The 18089-nt window shown below is 60.5% G+C and overlaps 2 protein-coding genes across 7 annotated transcripts; one reads left to right on the top strand and one right to left on the bottom strand.

Annotated features, from left to right (window-relative positions):
- Positions 1–772: 772 nt before the first annotated feature.
- On the top strand, positions 773–4405 carry NTMT1 (N-terminal Xaa-Pro-Lys N-methyltransferase 1). 5 transcript variants are annotated; one of them, XM_075772803.1, is made up of 5 exons: positions 773–934; positions 1931–1995; positions 2808–3009; positions 3234–3486; positions 3905–4405. In XM_075772803.1, the coding sequence occupies exons 3-5, from the start codon at positions 2848–2850 to the stop codon at positions 4159–4161; spliced, it is 672 nt and encodes a 223-aa protein (XP_075628918.1). In that variant the 5' UTR covers positions 773–934; positions 1931–1995; positions 2808–2847; the 3' UTR covers positions 4162–4405. The 5 variants fall into 5 exon arrangements, with proteins under 5 accessions (XP_075628918.1, XP_075628917.1, XP_075628915.1 ...); XM_075772802.1 differs by having other exon boundaries at positions 1931–2080; positions 2814–3009; XM_075772800.1 differs by having other exon boundaries at positions 774–934; positions 2814–3009.
- An 872-nt stretch (positions 4406–5277) lies between these two features.
- Positions 5278–10753, bottom strand: ASB6 (ankyrin repeat and SOCS box containing 6). Of its 2 annotated transcripts, XM_075772797.1 has the most exons (7): positions 10693–10753; positions 9702–9935; positions 9102–9283; positions 8574–8680; positions 8074–8182; positions 7472–7558; positions 5278–7273 (listed from the first exon to the last, which is right to left on the bottom strand). In XM_075772797.1, exons 2-7 carry the CDS (start codon positions 9812–9814, stop codon positions 6597–6599), a joined length of 1275 nt encoding a protein of 424 aa, XP_075628912.1. In that variant the 5' UTR covers positions 9815–9935; positions 10693–10753; the 3' UTR covers positions 5278–6596. The 2 variants fall into 2 exon arrangements, with proteins under 2 accessions (XP_075628912.1, XP_075628913.1); XM_075772798.1 differs by lacking the exons at positions 8074–8182; positions 10693–10753 and having other exon boundaries at positions 7020–7273.
- Positions 10754–18089: the final 7336 nt, after the last annotated feature.

Below are 18089 nucleotides of genomic sequence, written 5' to 3'. Positions count from 1 at the left end.
TGGGTGTCCGTGCCGGGTGGGTGCAGGGCTGGGTGAGGGGTATGTGCGGGTCCGGCTCCCCCCGCCCCCCCCCCCCCCCCCCAGGACGCGGCGAAGTTCCCGCCGTGGTGGCGGCGCAACGGCGGGACAACAGCGCCCCCGCGCGGCCGCGGCGGGACGGGACCGGGGCGGGGACGGGACGGGACGGGACGGGACAAGGACAGGACGGGACGGGACAAGGACAACGGCGGGACGGGGCCGGGGCAGCAGGGGGGCCGGGCCGCGGGCAGGCGGGCAGCCCGACCCTGACACCCTCTCGGTTACCAAACCCGGGCGGTGCTTGTTCTGGTCACCCCGACCCCGCCGCCCTTGCCCCTGGCCCCGCCGCCCTCACCGGCAGCCCCGGGCCCCGCCGTCCCGGTGGTACCCCGCCTTGCAACGGCCGACGGGCTCCTGCGCCCATCTGCCCCCCGACAGACCCGCGGTGCCAGGCTGGAAGCCGTGGCAGGGGGCCTGGGGCGCGACCCCCGGGCGGGGAGAGGCACGAAGCCCCGCGGGAGCCCGCGGGCAGCTCCGGGGCCGCTCGTGACACGGTGCGGGCACACGTCGGGGGCGCCGGACCCCGCACCGGGGCAGGACGGGTCCCCCCGCCCCCCGTCCTCGGCCACCGCCCGCTGCTGCTCCGGACCGCCCCGCGGCTGCCCCGGTCTGTCCCAGTTCCTCGCAGTCCGTCCCACAGCGGACACGCACACCGCCCCCCCCCCCCCGCCCCCCCGGCCTTCCCGGGGCGCCCCCCCGCGGACAGCCGGTAGGAGAGCGGGGAGGGCCCGCCCCCCGCGGTGACCTCACACTGACGTCATCGCGAACGCCGCCGCCTGGTTGGTTCTCGCGGCCGCCCGTCACGGTGCGGGGAGGGCGGGAGGGGGGGGAGGACAGAACGCGGCCGCTGCCTGAGGTAACCGGGGGGAGTTGGGGGTCGCGGCCGCCCGGCCCGAGGGAGCGGGCGGGACCGGGCACCCCTTCGCCCCCGCTCCGCTGCCCCGTGCCCACAGCGGCGGGGGAGGCCGGGAGGGGTCGGGGGAGCTGCCGTGGCCGGCCCCTCCCGGCGGGCAGGGCTGCGGTCCAGCGGCCTGCGGGGCTCCCCGGGGAAGGCCCACGTCGCAGCCCTGGAGCGCGGAGGGTCCCCAGCCCCGATGGGGGGGTTACCAGGGAAATGGCTGGTTTAGGCCTTGAGCCAGGAACCGCCCCCTCGCACCCCCACGGGCAGGGCTGGTGTAAACCCCCCCCCAGCCTCCGGAGTGGGACCCCAGTGTCCCCCGTGGCGGTGCACCCCTTCCCTGCCCCGTCCTGGGGACCCCTCAGCCCGCGCACCCCCTTTCCCTGCCGCCCCCCCCAGGGGTCGGGGAATGGGCCCCACACTGGGATGACCCCCCACACACCCCGAAAGCGGGGAGGGGACGGGACGGTGTGACCTTCTGCCAGCAGTGGGGCGAGTACCTGCCTTCACCTGCCCACCCGTCAGCTGGGAGCTGCCATGTCGGGGGGCTCTCAGGGCAGCAGAGAGATGCTGGCACGGGGGTCCACACTGCTGGGTAGGGTCATCCCGCCGGGTGCTCTCAGCCTGCGCCAATGGCCTGTGACACCCTGAAAAACATCACCGGGGGTTGTCCAGCTGAACCCGGGGGCGAGGAAGGGGTGACGCTGCCAGGAGGGCGAACCGGGGACCCAACCCATGAGATCAGACAGCAGCGCAGCCTGAAGTGGGGCCAAACCCCTCCACACACCGGCTGCCCCATGGCTCAGCCTCCTGCCCCCCAACTGCCCCGGGAGGGTGCCTGTGGGGTTGGGGTGGCTCTTACATCCGGCTCCCTGGGGCTGCGGTCAGCCTCGCTCATGCCTGCAGGACCGGAGGGGTGGTTTAAGACTGAAATCCCATCTTTTCTTCCCCTAGATCACAGCGCAGACCAGCTCCCGGCCTCATCAAGCCAAACTGGATTTCAACCGGTGATCTGTGAGGTGAGATGCTGCGTCGCCCTGCTCCGTCCCCGGGCTGTTCAAGACCACGTGGGGCCACCAAAACTGCCTAAGCTGCCATAGAAAGGTTTTGTGTCTAATGGGATATTTGCCAGCAAATTCAAGCCACGAACACTATGTATTTCTTTATTTGTAAAGGTGTTTGAAGTCCTTGAATTTACCCTTTGGCCACCTTAAATCTAGTTTCTAATCCCCAGCGCAGTTAATCAAATCCACAGTGGTTTGAATTATGAGATGTCTGGGGGGGATTTATAGCTTGTATTGCTGATTATACCTTGACTTTATTATATTGCAAATATCTAACTTACGGTCATGGCTGAGATTTACAATCCTCAGGTAGGTGCTTAGGATAACTTTTAGCAACTCCAGATGTAATTGGAGGTGACTGATGGGGCTGTTGCCACAGATAAACATGTAATCTGTAAAATGTTAAGACAGGGAAAGAAGAGACTTAATAGATGAAAAGGGTGGGTCAGCCTTAAAAAAAATTATGTATATATATAATGGGGTGTATTGCTGAGCAAGGCTCTGGGATGCCTGATCTGGCTGAGGCATCCCTGCCCCAGAAGTGGTTTTGGGCTTGTTGGTCTCCAGAAAATATCAGGATTTAGATCTTTGTTCCTTCTTGCCCTCAGCTAGAGGTTTTTAGGGTTTGAAATAACCCTGGGGAGGGGGAAGGGGTGATAAATAGAAATGGAGGTCCTCAGAGAACTGATGCCTGCCTCCCTGGTTCGGGGTGGCTTTGTGCCCACGGCTCTTTCGGACCTGATGGCACTTTCTCCTCTGTCTCGGAGGAGCAGCAAGTCCTGCACAGGCGCGTGCCCTTCAGCCAGCATGACGAGCGACGTGGTGGAGAATGAGTTTGAGTTTTACTCCAAGGCAGAGAAGTACTGGAAGGACGTGCCCGCCACAGTGGACGGCATGCTGGGGGGCTATGGCCACATCTCCAGCATCGACATCAACAGCTCCAGGAAATTCCTGCAGAGGTTTCTGCGGGTAGGTGGCCTGGTCTGTCATGCTCCCAAAGCCCCATCCTTCTCCCAGCACAGAACTGGGCTTTTCCCTCTGAGATGCCCCGGGGGATCCTCCATTGCACGTGTGCTGAGAGCTTTGCCCTGCAGTGCGTCCCCCATACCCCAGCCCTGTCCTTCTCGGTTGCCCCATTTCTCCTCTGTGGGTACCTCACAGTGGGATTCAACCCTTTGTGGTTGTTGTTCCAGGATGGTCCCAACCGGACGGGGACAACCCGTGCTCTGGACTGCGGGGCGGGCATCGGCCGGATCACCAAGCGGCTGCTGCTGCCCCTCTTCAAGACGGTGGACATGGTGGATGTGACGGAAGACTTCCTCACCAAGGCCAAGAGCTACCTGGGAGACGAGGGCAGGCGGGTGCGTAACTACTTCTGCTGTGGCCTCCAGGACTTCAGCCCCGAGCCAAACTCCTACGATGTCATCTGGATCCAGTGGGTCATTGGTGAGGGTTGCTTGGCTTGCGGGGGTCTCACCAGCCTGTCCTCCATCCAGCTTCCCCTGAGGGGCAGGTGCCCCATGCACTGGGGAGAGCTTTAGGCAGGAGAGCTTGAGGTCTGCATTAAGGACGAGCATCACAGCGTGGGTGGGAGGCTGGGTTGGGGACCTGCCCTCCGTGGGCACTACAGAGGTGTTGCACTGTGGAGTCTCTTCCCCAAGCCCTGGGAGGGCAGAGATGTGGGTTGGATGGAGTTGGTGAGAGCCTGTGGGACACAAGTTGGACACCCCCAAACTCGAGCTTTCACCTGGATCAGGAAGGATCCCAACCACAGTCTCCTGGTCTCCTCCCCTCCTATCACGTGCTGCCTGGGGGTCCTGCCGCGGTCACCCCGTGCTCTCTAACACTCGCTCTTTCCCTCCAGGACACCTCACTGACAACCACCTCTCTGACTTCCTGAAGCGGTGCCGTGCCGGCCTGCGGCCCAATGGCATCATAGTCATCAAGGACAACATGGCTCAGGAGGGTGTGATCATGGACGATGTGGACAGCAGCGTCTGCCGGGACCTGGACGTTGTCCGTAAGATCATCCGCCGGGCTGGGCTGCACCTCCTGGCCGAGGAGCGCCAGGAGAACTTCCCTGATGAGATCTACCACGTCTACACCTTTGCCATGAGATGAGGGCAGCTGGCAGCAGAAGGTCTCTCCGGGGCCGGCTTGGAGCACGGGCCAGCACAGCGGTTCCTGCTGGGGCCGGGAGGGACAAGGACCGTGCCTTCACCACGGGGTGGCAGAGAGCGGCGAGGGTGTTGTGACTCCCTCTCTCCGGGGCTGGTGGTGAGGATGGGGCTTTGTCTTCCAAGTTGCTGCTGTTTGTGAAAAGAGGTGTTTGCCAAATACATTTTCCTGCTGTTGCACTTCTGCACGTGGGCTTTGTTGGACGCAGTGTTGGCTTGATGCCACCTTTGGGGGCTGTGTAGGGGAGCAAGAGGGTCTCCTCTGCAAGAGGCGTGCTCCCTGGGCACCAGCAGCTTACTGACCACAGTCGCACAGGTCTGGGCTCCCCCTTCCTTGCTTGGGCGTTTGACCCTTTCCCACTCTTGAACTTGGTGCTGCTCACAGCCTCAGGCTGGGAAAGGCCAATGGGAGAAATCTCCGCCATTTCCCTGCAGTGGTTTGGGGAGGCAACACCAGGTTCTGCTTTGTGGGGGGGCCTCTGCTTTAAACCCGTCAGCAGGTCTGCCACATGTGCCACAAGAGAGGAGGTGGATGTAATCCCGGCTCCCCCACACCCTCCTCCAGGGATAGGGGTAGTCCAGAAAAGCCCTGCACACTCTGGGAGAGAGCTGGTGTGCAATGGGTGTTAATGGGGAACCCACTCTGAGCTGCCCCCGCACCCCCCCCCCAGCCCGTTACCACAGGCTTACGGTGATGCCCAGCACCTCCCGCTCGAATGCTGCTCCCCAAACACCCCACACCATCACCCAGCTTTGAACACTCCCAGCTCCTCCTTGACCATACCCACATCATTGTTTTGCTCAAGCCTGGCCACTGGCTCGTGCCACCCTAACCCAACCCAACATGGCCAACAGTGGCACAACTGCTTGCTAGGTGGGCAAGCCCATGTGCAGACCCCAGCTGCAGCCCATCTCTCCAGTGGGGCTCGCACACAATTCCCCCCATCCCCACAGAGCCCTCTCCTCTGCCCTGTCTCTCCTGCAGAAGAAACGATCCTCCTGTTGTTATTACAGAAGGCCTCATTTAATTACTTGTTGCCCATTCTAGACACCAGGGGAGTATTTAATCACAGTATTATTTATTTTTAACATCAATTTGTCAAGATGCACAGCTCCAGTTCCATGGGGTGGGAGAAGGTAACACACACACACTGCAGGAGGGTAACGGGGGGATCACAACCCTCCTGCAGCCAAATGCCTGTGGATCCCAGATCCGCCAGCTATACACTGTACCTGCTCAGAATAGATATTTTTTTTCCCTCTTCATCCTCTTCTGTATCTGTCCCCCATGGCAAACAAAAACAAAAAATGGGGCTGGGGCTCAGCTCTGCCGTCAGTCTTTGGCACATCACGAGGAAGCAGATGCCTAGAAGGGGGAGCCAGACAGCTGTGGCAAGGCTGGGACACAGGACATCCTCATGCAGCTCCATTTTGGAGTTTCCAGTAGCAGCTTGGAAAGAAAACCCCAAGTTCTGCTGAAATTCCTTGTTCCTAGGAAGGTGGCACTGGACACCAAGGTCCTGGGAGAAGTCAGCAAGGGAAAAAGCCGAGGAGCAGAGGCACAAGGCACTCAGCCGTTCCTCATCCTTGCACAGGGAATACACCACAAAGTCAAGAAACAGCCATTCGTCTGTTTTGGAGCCCAGCACCTCCAAGATGTCCTGTGCCTGGAAGATGGGGTGCTCCCAGCAGAAACTCAGGGTGCCGAGCAGCCGGCCACAGCTGCCAGCCTCGCTTCCCTCACCGCTGCCACACTCCTGGTTTCAGAAGCCCGGGTGAGCAAGGAAGGCATCCACATCCACATGGAGATGTCAGACCTGCCTCCACCACGGCTGCTCCCACCAGCAGGAGCGGAGGCGCTCTCCCGGCACAGGGAACACCTCTTTTCCCAGCACCCCGAGGCATCTCGGGACTCTGCCGCTCGCCTAAGGCACTGCTTCACCCATGCTGGGCCCGACAGGGCTGGAAAGAGCAAGGACAGGCTGCCTCTCCGGTCACACCACCCCAACTGCCCCACTGGTCCTGCCTGCCAGGACTTTTCTTAAAATCCACACAAACCAGCCCTCTGCCCAAGAGTTCGGCTCCCTGACGCTCTTCCAGGGGCTCTATTTCACCCCCAGAAAGCCACAGGGCTCTGCCCATCTCCCCACGACATGCCCCAGAGTGACGAGACCTCTAAACCGTGTGTGCAGTGCCCATGCACAAAAAACTACACCCCCAAACACAGCAGAGGGGGACACAGCAGGCAGCACTGGCCAAGCCATGGGCACAGGGACAGCAACACCTCTTGCTGCAGAGAAAACTGGCTCAGAGCAGAGATTTGGCAGCTGTAGGCACACCATGACTGTGGAGCGGGGAGACGGAGAGGCATCGTCAGGCTCAGAGGTCCTCGTGCCCGGCAGCAGCGTGGTCAATGAGGAGGTACCACTTCAGCCTGTCTGGAAGAGGTAGAGCCTTGATTTTGACATCTACTGGCCACGGTTTAAGGCGCTGCCGGATAAACACTCTGCAGAGATGTTTCAATGCCTGTGGGGAGCGCTCCAGCTGCTTCAGAGAGCAGAAGAGAGTCCTGATCTTTTCCCCGTGGTACCTACAGCTGCTGGTATTGACCTCAAAGTTGCTGGGCAGCTGGATGGCTTGTGAACTGGCCATCATGAGCTCCAGCAGAGTCTGACCCTTCTGGATGAGGTCTGTAGAGAAGCTGTCGTCTTCAGAGACACTGAGGTGCGAGCAGAGGCACTCAAAGACGATGTGGAAGCCTGACCAGCACGAGGGACCGTGGAGGGAGCAGTTGTAGGTAGCACCTGACTCCAGCAAGAAACGCAGCAGCGGGAAGTGGCGTTTGAAATTTTTGAAGCAGAGGTGGGTGAGGGACTCAGGGGCTGGGCACTCGCTGGGGTTGGCACCGTGAGCCAGCAGCAGCTGCGTGACACGGAAGCAGAAGCGATTGATCACCTGTGCCTCCTCAGTGTTGCTGCACACCATCTCTCCCAGCAGGAAGATGACGTAGGTGAAGACAGTGTCACCATCTTTGGTGGTGGCTCTGACATCTGCACCTAGAGGAAGGAACAGAGAACGTAAGTGGCACTGCAGACAATGAGGCCAGGACAACACTAACCTGGCACTGCCTGGCTTTACTCTTGCTCAGGTGGGAACATAAAGGAGTTGGGAGGGCAGCGCCTGGTGCTGTACAAAGAATCAGCCAGCACTATGCCTGGAGGGATTGTGCTTGGAGGGGAGAAGGTTGCCCTCACCTCCTTCCAACAGGAGACGGATGCTCTCCGTGTTGTGGATCTGGACCCCGTCACTGCTGGCCAGGGCATGCAACAGTGCTGTCTTTCCTGCAATGGAGCAATCAGTCAGTCAGATGAAAATAGGGTGACACTCCTAAAAGCAGGAAGGAAAATAATCCACCCATCAACTAGACAGCCAAACATGGGGAGAAATAGCCCTTCCCCTTCTGGCAGGCTCACGCTGTCCCCATGAGGGTGACAGGCCCCACGTGCAGGGCCAGCGGCAGCCCCAGAGGGCACGTGTGCCACGGCAGAGTAGGATTTAGCGTGCGTGGGCACCACAGGGCTGTGGAGGCACAGCCCCATCCCACCTCCCATGGGCTACACAGAGCTGGTTTCAGTCCCTGTCTGCACCCGACATAGCCAAGATACAAGGAGAAAGCACAGAGCACCAGGGAGGTGCCGCAGTCTGCACTCAACTTCCAGACCAGTTAGTTTACAACTGGAGAGCACTTGGAGCAGGAAGACAGAAGGACTCGGATCCCGTGCCCGGCTCTAGCCCACCCATGAGGGCCGACCGCTGGGAGCACTGGGGCTGGGTGAGCCGGACGGGGCACACAGACCGTTTTTGTCAGCTGCGTTGACATCGGCCCCCAGCTGAAGCAGCCGCTGGAGGCATGGCAGCCGCTCGGGCTCCTCGCTGGCCAGATCAAGGGGACTGCTCTCATGGATCTGCACAGAGCAAGAGGAAGAAAAAACACAGCTCAGTACTAAAGACTATTTGTGAGTGCCTCCAGAGAGCTGCTGCTGGGGCTTCATCATGGCCAACATCAAAGCATATGTGAACCCATCCCCAAAATCAAAGTGAACCTTCCTCGGTGTAACCAAACAGAGGTTTGTCGACCCCAGCCTCCTCCCACCCATCGCTCCACCACAGAGGCAACTCAAATTTCTACCACAGCATCGAAGCACGATGGACAACAGGCACAGGAGGTCGCCAAGCGGCACACAGTGAGGCACGAGGGAGGTGGGAAGCAGGGAGGGCTGTCCCCACACACCGGTCCCTTGCAGTTAAGTCTCAAGGGGGCTCAGCTCAGCCATGCCCAGGCAGCTAAGCTCGTACCCGGTCTCTGCGGTTGATGTCAGCCCCGTGGTGCACCAGGAGCTCCACCATATCCGGCTGGTTGCGGAGCACCGCGATGTGCAGAGGGGTATAGTAGGTGACAGGATCTGAAGACAAAAAGTCAGAGACAACTAAGGACTTCCCCAGAACGGCCCTGAAACCTGCCAAAAGAGGAAGGGGGCAGCTGGGGAGGGCCCTGAGACCACAGCGAAGCCCATGAAAACAGAGCTGTCACAGACACCCCAGGTCCTGCTTTGGAATGGCTCCACCTCCGGCCAAAGTCCTCAGAGGTTCAAACCACCTTCCAATCCGCTGGCCATCCCCCAGCCCCTCCCTGCGGCTGGGTCTGGACAAGGGCTGCCACAAAGCACATCCATGCTGTCCCAGCAGAGTGGGGGGCTGAGCTGGCAGCACCCCCTCTTTCTGCCCCAGCTATCACTGCCTCCCAGGGCGGCTTCTTACCACCTGGTTCCTCCTGGTCAGCACAAGGAACAGACCCAGGCCCAGCTCCCTCCTCACCAGTCTTACCTTCAAAGCTGAGGTCAGCTCCAAACTCCAAGAGGACTTCTGCGGCGGGGACAAGCCCCAGCTCAGTGACCTTCAGCAGGGCATAGCTCACGGCTTCCTGATAAAATGGGGAGTGGGTCTCCCTCTCCAAGACTCGTCTCACAGCCGAGAGCTGGCTCCTGTCACTGCCCAGACAGGCAGGGCTTGAGACACACAGAAACAATCAGTTATTCACCTGAGCAGAGCTCCTCTCAGGTGTGTTTGCAATGGTCAAAGTAGCATCAGGAAGGGGGATAAAAAAAAAAAAAAAAAAAGCCCTGGTCTCTCCTTTTGTCTCATAACCACTGGGTCTCTCACCTGTTGGCTATGGGATCACAGCTGAACTCCAGTTTAGGTTTTATTGCCGTGGGTCAGACAGAAAGGGCTGTTCGGGGGAGCACACATAGCCCCTGTATTTGCTCTGCTCCATCCCCTTGTTCCCAAAGAACAGCAGCAAGAGGAGGGTCCATGAGACAAGCTGCTGTCTGACCTCGGCCACACCACTGAGCTCCAGCCATCACCCCCTAAAACACCACGTGGGCGTTGAGCCCCAGAGCTCTGCTCACAGCCCTGTCACATTACCTCTCAAGGGCGCTTTGCTGTTCCGCATCCTGTATCGCCAGCAACCCCAAGATCTCATCTACCAGAGGCTGATACTCGAAGATGATCCTGCGGAAGCCGTGCAGAAAAGGCATCGTGCTCTGCTCTGCGCACAGACTGTCCAGGGGCCTCCAGCATGGCAGTGGTGTCCTCTCCCACACAGGACTCTAGCAGGCAGACCCTGGCACTGCCTGGTTTCCAAAGGACTTTTCCCTCCTTTTAAAACAAACAAGCCTTTCTAGCAGTTTTGCATTTAGAAAAAACCCTCACAGCCTTCCTCCCTCCTTATGCATTTCTAAAAGGCAACAAAGACCAGCACAGGGATCTCCTCCCACACGCCATGGAGGTGTATTCAAATTATCTCTGCACACAGAGCTGAAAATTGCAATTATCTGGGCACAGAAAGAAAACACGCCAGGCGGAGCCCAGGCTCAGGGCAAACCCCACTTGCAGAGGCTCGGCCACAAGCCCTCACGTACTGGAGGTCCCAGAGGGAGAGCAACCAGAGCGGAGAGCAGCTCCGAGCGCTCTGGGGTGCCCGTGACCAGCAGACCCCTGCCTGCTCTTTGTGGGGAGAGCAGGGCTGCAGCAGCCCCCGCAAGGCCGGGGGCTCCACAACCCCCCGCGACCCACAGGAGCCAGCCCAGGGGCCACCACCCCCCCAGCACATAGGGCGGCCACGCCGGGGGCTTGCCGAGAGGCTCCTAAATCTCACTGCGCCCCACGGGAGCAAGCGCAGAGGCCCACAAACCCCCCAGCACGCCGGGGGGGGGGGGCAGCGCCAGGAGCCCCTGGGACCCCACTGAAAAGGCCCCAGAGGCCCCTAACGCCCCCGCGCCGAGTCCCCAGAGCCCCGGGACGAGCCCTGGAGTGCCCGCAGAGGCCCCATTTCCGCAGCGGGGAACCCAGAGGCCCCACCGGCCGCCCTCCCCTCACGGGGCCACCCAAGAACGAGACCTCCCGCTCCCCTCACCTGCCCCGGCCGCGCCGCCGGAAGCGGAAGCCGCCGATTGTGCCGGGCGGGGCATCACCGGGGCGGGGCATCGCCGGGGGGCGGAGCCTAACTGGGGGCGTGGCTGCGGTGCGGCCGGCAGGGGGCAGCACACGGCCGGGAGCGGCGCGCCGGGAGCGCGCGGGGGCGGGGGCGCGCGGCGGGAGGCGTGTGCGGGCACGGCCTGGGCACACCCGGGGCACACGAGGGGCACACCCTGCACACACCCCTGGGCACACCCTGGGACACACCCTGCACACACCCTGGGCACACCCGGGGCACACGCGGGGCACACCCGGGGCACACCCTGCACACACCCCTGGGCACACCCGGGGCACACCCTGGGACACACCCTGGGCACACCCTGCACACACCCGGGGCACACCCGGGGCACACCCTGCACACACCCTGGGCACACCCGGGGCACACCCTGCACACACCCTGGGACACACCCTGCACACACCCGGGGCACACCCTGCACACACCCCTGGGCACACCCGGGGCACACCCTGGGACACACCCTGGGGCACACCCTGGGGCACACCCGGGGCACACCCGGGGCACACCCTGCACACACCCCTGGGCACACCCTGCACACACCCTGGGACACACCCGGGGCACACCCGGGGCACACCCTGCACACACCCTGGGCACACCCGGGGCACACCCTGCACACACCCTGGGACACACCCTGCACACACCCGGGGCACACCCTGGGACACACCCTGCACACACCCTGGGACACACCCTGGGGCACACCTGGGGCACACCCGGGGCACACCCTGCACACACCCCGGGGCACACCCGGGGCACACCCTGGGCACACCCTGGGGCACACCCGGGGCACACCCAGGGCACACCCTGCACACACCCCTGGGCACACCCGGGGCACACCCGGGGCACACCCTGCACACACCCTGGGCACACCCCTGGGCACACCCTGCACACACCCGGGGCACACCCAGGGCACATCCCACCCCTCCGTGCACACCCCCCACGCTGCCCCCAGGGTGCGGCACACCCTCGCCCACACCCACGGTGCACGCCCATCCACACTCACGGGGTGCACGCCCCGCCCCGTGTGCGCACACCGGGTGCAGGTGTGCACGGGGCGTTTGCACACCCACAGAAGCGCGCCCGCACGCTCGCACCCAACGTCCACCATCACCCCTCGTGTGCACGCGCAAGGCGCACGAGCCGCCCTGTGCACCCTCCCGTGCACAGACACGACCGCCCAAGATGCGCCAGCGCAACCCCTCCAAACACCCCGGATGTGCACAGCTGCTTGCACGCGCACGGCACACACCCGCAAACAGATGCACGCACACAAGAGTACAAGCCAGTTCGCAGGCGAGGTGTGCACGCACATGCACGCACAAAGCTGTATCCCCTCCCGGGGCCTGTGATGGCTCCAGCTCCAGCTCTGCCACCTGTGGGAGTGGGTGTGTGGGAGTGGGGGGGGGGGTGGGAGTGGGGGGGGTGTGTGTGATGTGGTTGTGCAACCCCATGCACCAGCCCAGTTCCCCAACCAGCACCCTGCCCTCCTGGAAGCACCCACCACCGGGGCTACTCACACCCGCTCAGGAGGGGTGCACGGGGGGTGGCACGGGGGGTGGCACCGAGTGGCTGCCGCCTCCCCGGGGCTCAGGGGGTTTGGGGGGCTCGGGGGGCTCAGGGGGCTCGGGGGCTGCTGCCCGCAGTGCGCCCGGACCCTCTCCTGCCACGAGAGCTGCTGGGGGAAGCGTTTGCCCAGGATTTATTGGTATTATTATCATCATCATTATTTTTATTAGTATTCTGGTGGAATTTCCAGACGCAGGGAGCTCCGGAGAGCCGGCAATAACTGAAGCCGCCTTGGGTTTCCTATTTACGTATTTATTTTATTCTGGTGGAGCGCTTCCAGGTTTCAGCAGGCAGCCGTGGCCTGGGGGCAGAGGGGGCGAGGAGGCCGTGCCGGCTGGGCATTTTTCTGACATGCCGTCACGCTCCCCCCCCCTGTTTCTCACCCTTCCCTTCCCCACACAAAGTGGGGTGCCAGGGTGGGGGGACCCTGGTGCCCACAGCTCCAAGCCCCCCTTTGTGGCAGAGCCGGGGGTCCCCGAGCCCTTTGCAGAGCGGCTGGTGGCTCCGGTGCCACGGGGAATTGGTGCCGTGTGGTGGCACCTCGCCGGGCCGCTGGTGTGGACCCCCCCCTTGCAGCCCCTGTGGGTAGGGTTTGGGGGGGTGCTGTCCTGAGGGGGGGGTGGAAATAACCCCGTCCGAGCACCCTGGGCAGGGACCGGAGGGGAAAAGCGGCAGGAAGAGTAACGGGGAGCGAGGATTTCTCCCTCTGCATGGAGGATGCTTTGTGCTCGCGTGAGCCGGCTTCAAACCAGCACAGCCTGGCCGGGGGGACCCCACGTCGGGTGGGCCGAGCAGCCGAGACCCTCGTTCCGCTCCCGAGCGCCTCCTCGGTGCCACTGGCGGGTGGGTACACCCTGGCCCCTCCGCAGTCCCAGTAAAGCCCAAACCCTCCATGGTGCGGCACGACCCCGGCCCCTCCGCAGTCTGGGTGGCAGCGCTGGGCGCAGTCACTGTCCCCAGCTGTGTGGCACCGGTGGGGACCGTGCATTGTCCAGCCTTCCATCAGACACCGCTCGGGGGAGAATCCCCCCTGCGTTGCCCACCATTGGCTGGGAAAGGAGGGCTGGCAAGTGTGGGTCACCCCATTGCCACCTCTGTCCCCAGCTGTGTTGGCCCCGGGGGATGAAAGGGGACCCCGGGCTGCCCCAAAAGGCCCTGCCAGCCTGCCCATGCCCCCATGAGCCCCGCAGAGGCTTTGCCCCCACCCCAGTCACCCCCCCAGCTGGAAAGGAGGCTTTGGGGGTGCAGCGTGGAGCCAAACCCAGCTCAAAACCAGTCCTGGGAGGTGTCGAGCCCAGAGACCCGAGGGCTGAAACCCCTCCCCGGCCATCAGCACGGTGAGGCCAGCGGGGACTCGGGGCACATGGGACTCCTTCCCCGGAGCATCCCTGCCCTGGTCCTGCCGTGACTGTGCCACGACCCATGGCCTCTGGGGAGGTGACTCCCCGTCCCCACATTTCTTGGGAAAAAAAAATCATTTTGCAGATAGGGATGTTGCTGGCACAGTTGGCCGGACTGTTCGAGTGCCCGGCTAAAATAACAGCATCGGGATCTGCCCCCTTCCTCCCCATCGCCTTGGCGGGGCGGACTAGGAAGAATGCGAGTTGGCTATCCATCAGGGAGACAGAGCAACAGCCAGCCGAAGAAAGAGGGGCATTTTAGGAGGAAAGCCAGGGAAATTTGATCATTAAGAAATCCTCCTGGCTGTCTGGGGGAATTTAATTAAATTGCTGGAAAGGGCTGTAAGCACATCTGGATCCAATATGTGCAGCTTTGATTTTTTTCTTTCTTTCTTTCTTTCTTTTTTTTTTTTTTTTTAGTTCACTCTTTTCCCATCTCGTTGTTGAAGGAGGGGGGGAATAAAAGGGAAATAGCAGAGCCACGGAGTATTGGTTCATCTGGGACTGGGATTCCTGGCAGGGAAAGAAAGAGAGGGAGAGAGAGAAAGAGCAAAAGAAAGAGGCAGAAACAGAGGGAATAAGAAAGCTGGGAGAAAAACCTTTACCAAGGGCCTGGCTGGAGTGTTTTATAATGCCACCGACTGCAGAGACGAGGAGCTAGGAGAGAACAGGGGAGCTGTGAGAGCTGGAGGGGAGAGGAGGAGCAGAGGAGCTAGCCCAGGGCACGCTGCGCTTTTGGGGTCTGGCAGGGATGGAGGGAGAAAGAGGAATTGCTCAGCAGATAGAGAAATGCCATTCCTGCTGGGAGCAGCAGGGCCGGGCGCAGGGGGACTCCTCCGGCAAGAGCCCCTGGCCGTCACCCCCACGGGCAGCGCTGCCCTGACCCCTGCCCAGCTCGGTGCCCTCGGTGCCGGGGGCTGGACGGGGATGCTGCGGTCCCCTCCCCGGGCAGGACGCGGGGCTGGGCACGGCTCCCATTGAAGCAGATGGGGCAGGCAGCCCTGCTTCCCCAGCACTGGGGAAGAGACTGACCCCCGGCCACCCACCCCAAAAGCCGGTCGCTGGTTCCTGGCCGGGCACCATCACGCCCCCACCATCTCCCTTACTCTGCTCCTTACTATCTCCTTACTCCCAACATCCTCCTTACAGTGGAGCAGAGGTGCAGCTCCATAGTAAGAATAAAAACCTTCTGCTCGTAGGAGATCTGGGCAAGCCAGCCCAGTTTCTCTGCATGATAATACTCAAAGGGCAAGATTTTGGAAATATGAAGGAGAACGAGCTCTTGGGTACCAAAAGGAGCAGCATCAGCCCAAACAGTGCTGAAGGATGCTGCACTGCCGAGGTTCGGGGGTGAGGAGGAAGGCTGGGGCTGGCAGAGCATGTCCGGATCTGTGCCGCAGCGAGTGCTGTGGAAGCGCGAGATGTTATCACAGCGTGAGAGAAATATCAGGAAACCCCTAGGATGACACGAAGCGAGATTACAAAAAAATTGTCTTTTGGGTTGGTTTTTTTTTAAGAGAGGAAGATGAGGGCTGGCAAACAGAAACATGTTCATCCCAAGGGCTGCAAACTGCAAACCTGGCAGGCTCTGACGGGCCCGATCCTCACCCTGAGAGCCTTGCGCATCCTTGCCAGTTCGGTGCCGCTCTGGTTCATCAGCCCAACCGCTCCGGCTCAGCAAAGCCGGACTCTGAGCACACAGCCAGCTCAGCAAAACCCAGGAGCTCGGTGTCAGGCAAATCGAACCTGCTTGGCTTTGTCTCCAAACCACCCGTGCTTTGCTTCGAGCGTGGCCGAGAGTCACCTTGGCAGCTCCAAGGTTCAGTTTTAATCATTTAAAACATATTTTTTACCAAAAAAAAAAAAAAAGAGAAGAGTTTGCACAAGAGAGTTAGGAAACACCAGGAGGGTGGGTTTCAAACAACCGGGTCTCGCTTCAGATGCCTTGTGTGGCTGGTGGAGTTAAAAAAAAAAAGATGCTGAAAAAAAAAAGGGCAAATCCTACAGCTAAAAAGGAAATTGCATTAATACAGATTGTTTTATTTAAAAAAAGCAAACCCTGACCTCTACTTCAAAAAAGTCATTAGACATTCTCCTTCTGAAAGGCCGACAGGGGATATTACTGAAAGGCCAGTTAATTTCTCAATGACTTACTGTTCTTGCTCTGCTCATGGAAATGTGTAAAGAGTCGAAGGGTAATTTAAGGCACCCTGCAGAAAGGTGTGTAAATCTTTGCATGTCTAAAGAAACTTTACCAGACCGCTAGGATTGGGAAAAAAGAAAATGCTTGCCCTCTTTTTTTTTTTTTTTTTACTTTTTTTTTTTTAAACTTTCCTTTGGAACTCTGATCCCCTTTGATCATAAAAAAGGTCATATTTCACCCCAAAAAATATCAGCAATCACAGGGCCCGAGGAAGTGCGAACCCAAGGGGGTTTCACCGACGATTATTCCCTCCATTTAATTATTTAATGCCGTGAACTGAGGGAAAGCTGTCTCCCCTGGAAAAGCCAGACAGTTCAAGAATAAGGTCTGGCCCTGAACAAGGAGGAGGAAGAAGGTTATAAATGGGGCTGGGGCTGCTCCATCCCCCCTCCTGCCCTCACCCCTTCATGGGCCAAGACCAGCTGCCCCACAGCCCCCCCCAAAATAATCACGGCAAGATGTTCCCAGCCTCCGGGGGCCAAGGGGGAAATGCCCAGGGGAAGGACAGGGGTCCTCACTGCCCCAGCCCCGGCTGGCTGGGGCGCATTGCCGATGGGTCGCTGCCTTCCAAGGGGCCATCTCGGCCCCCCAGGTTGGTCCTTGAGCAGTTTTTCCTAGACGTGGTGTCATCCCCATCCTGGGAAGGGTCTGTCCCCACAGCCATGGTGGAAAAAAGCAGGTTAAAGTGGGTACCTGGCCGAGGAGGGGGGGTATGGGGCTGCGCTGGGTGCCCTAGGGCCCGGCGGTCCCAGGGGCGATGCAGGCATCTCCCCCTCCCGAGAGCACAGAGCAGCCAGGAGGGCTGATGGCAATATATGCAATTAATATTCTAATATATGCATTGAGCGCATACCCGCAGTGCACAGCGTTGCCCTGGCACTGTGCATTGCTGGGGACCCATCCAGCTGGGTGCTGGGTGGAGGTAAAACACCCGTCCATGGGGAGCAGCCCCCGGGGAAGCAGGAGCAGAGAGCGGTGTGACACCAGCCCGTGATTTACATGGCCAAGGGGGGCAGGACCAGACACCGGAGCTGACTCCCAGAGTGGCCCTAGGGCAAATAAATTGGGCCAATAGAGCAATAAATGGACCCCCCCAAAAAAAGAAGGGGGGAAGGGAGGTTGTGCTGGCTTGTTTGCACACTCGGGGAGCCCCCCGCAGAGTTGGAGAGAGCCAAAATCTGCCTTCAGCTGCACCCCTTCCAAGCTGGAGAGCTCTGGGAAGCTGCTTCTCCGTCAGGAAGATCAGATTTGGCAGCACTGGCTGGCTTAAAAATCTGCACGCCTCCGACTTGAAGGGGAAGAGAGCGCAAGAAAAGCTTTCGACAAATGTTAAAATAACTCAGCCAGGGGTTTGCCTCCCTCGGCTGCGCTGGAGCAGGGATGTTTATGAGCTCAGAGCTGGGCTGCAGCTCGGATCTCGCTCGGAGATTTCGCGTCGAACCCTGCGTGCGCGCAGCCCCGTCCATATGTGCCTGCAGCAGCGGGCAGGAGAGCATGCTGGAATCAAGGGGAAGAAATAATAACCGTTAACCTCTTCGATTTCTGCTCATCGCCCCGAGCCCAGCCCTCGCCGGACACCAGCAACCGGCCCCAGCCGCTCGCTCTGCCCCCTCCCTCCCAGCACCTCCTTGCATATATGTGTATATATATAAATATATATATATATAATTTTTAAAGAGGAAAAACTCCTTTTTCCTCTCCCGATGGCTGGTTTTCATTAGGGAGGTTTCTTTCTAACCCCAAGGGAAACAGCCTATGAGTTTTTAACCGTGGTGCAGGACGTAATTATCTCATTAAGGCGAGAGAGCCAGGCTTCTCCCCGGAGAGGTGACCTTGCTCCGGGGTTGATGGGGACCGGGGGGGTGGGGGGGGGCTGGAGGTGGAGGGGGGCCGTGTCCCCCGCTAACCTGCGGGTCACCTCTCCCTCCAGCCCCATTTGGGGCTGGGGAAACCCGGCCCCTCTCCCCCCCTACATCCCTCCCCACGGAGCGCAGCCACTTACACTTGTTGATAGAAGCACTTAAAGCAGGGCTGGGGGGGGGGGGAAGATGATGATGTGGATGGGGTAAGGGGGGGGAAAAGCGGGTCTCCCTCCTCCTCTGCCCCCCCCCCCTTTTTCCGCGGCTTGGCTGCCGGCGGTGCTCGGCCCCTGG

This window comes from Balearica regulorum, chromosome 20 (assembly GCF_011004875.1).
Source record: "Balearica regulorum gibbericeps isolate bBalReg1 chromosome 20, bBalReg1.pri, whole genome shotgun sequence".
NCBI lineage: Eukaryota > Metazoa > Chordata > Aves > Gruiformes > Gruidae > Balearica > Balearica regulorum.
Note: the sequence above shows the minus strand (reverse complement) of the source record. Positions and strands in the feature narration are given on the sequence as shown.

Coding starts and splice junctions, on each gene's coding strand:
- NTMT1 (XM_075772799.1), top strand. CDS start 2,707: ATGGAGGTCCTCAGAGAACTGATGCCTGCCTCCCTGGTTCGGGGTGGC. Junction 3,010..3,233: donor TCCTGCAGAGGTTTCTGCGG/GTAGGTGGCCTG, acceptor TTGTTGTTCCAG/GATGGTCCCAACCGGACGGG. Junction 3,487..3,904: donor CTGGATCCAGTGGGTCATTG/GTGAGGGTTGCT, acceptor CTTTCCCTCCAG/GACACCTCACTGACAACCAC.
- ASB6 (XM_075772797.1), bottom strand. CDS start 9,814: ATGCCTTTTCTGCACGGCTTCCGCAGGATCATCTTCGAGTATCAGCCT. Junction 9,284..9,701: donor CAGCAAAGCGCCCTTGAGAG/GTAATGTGACAG, acceptor GTGTGTCTCAAG/CCCTGCCTGTCTGGGCAGTG. Junction 7,559..8,073: donor CAACGCAGCTGACAAAAACG/GTCTGTGTGCCC, acceptor GCTCCATTGCAG/GAAAGACAGCACTGTTGCAT.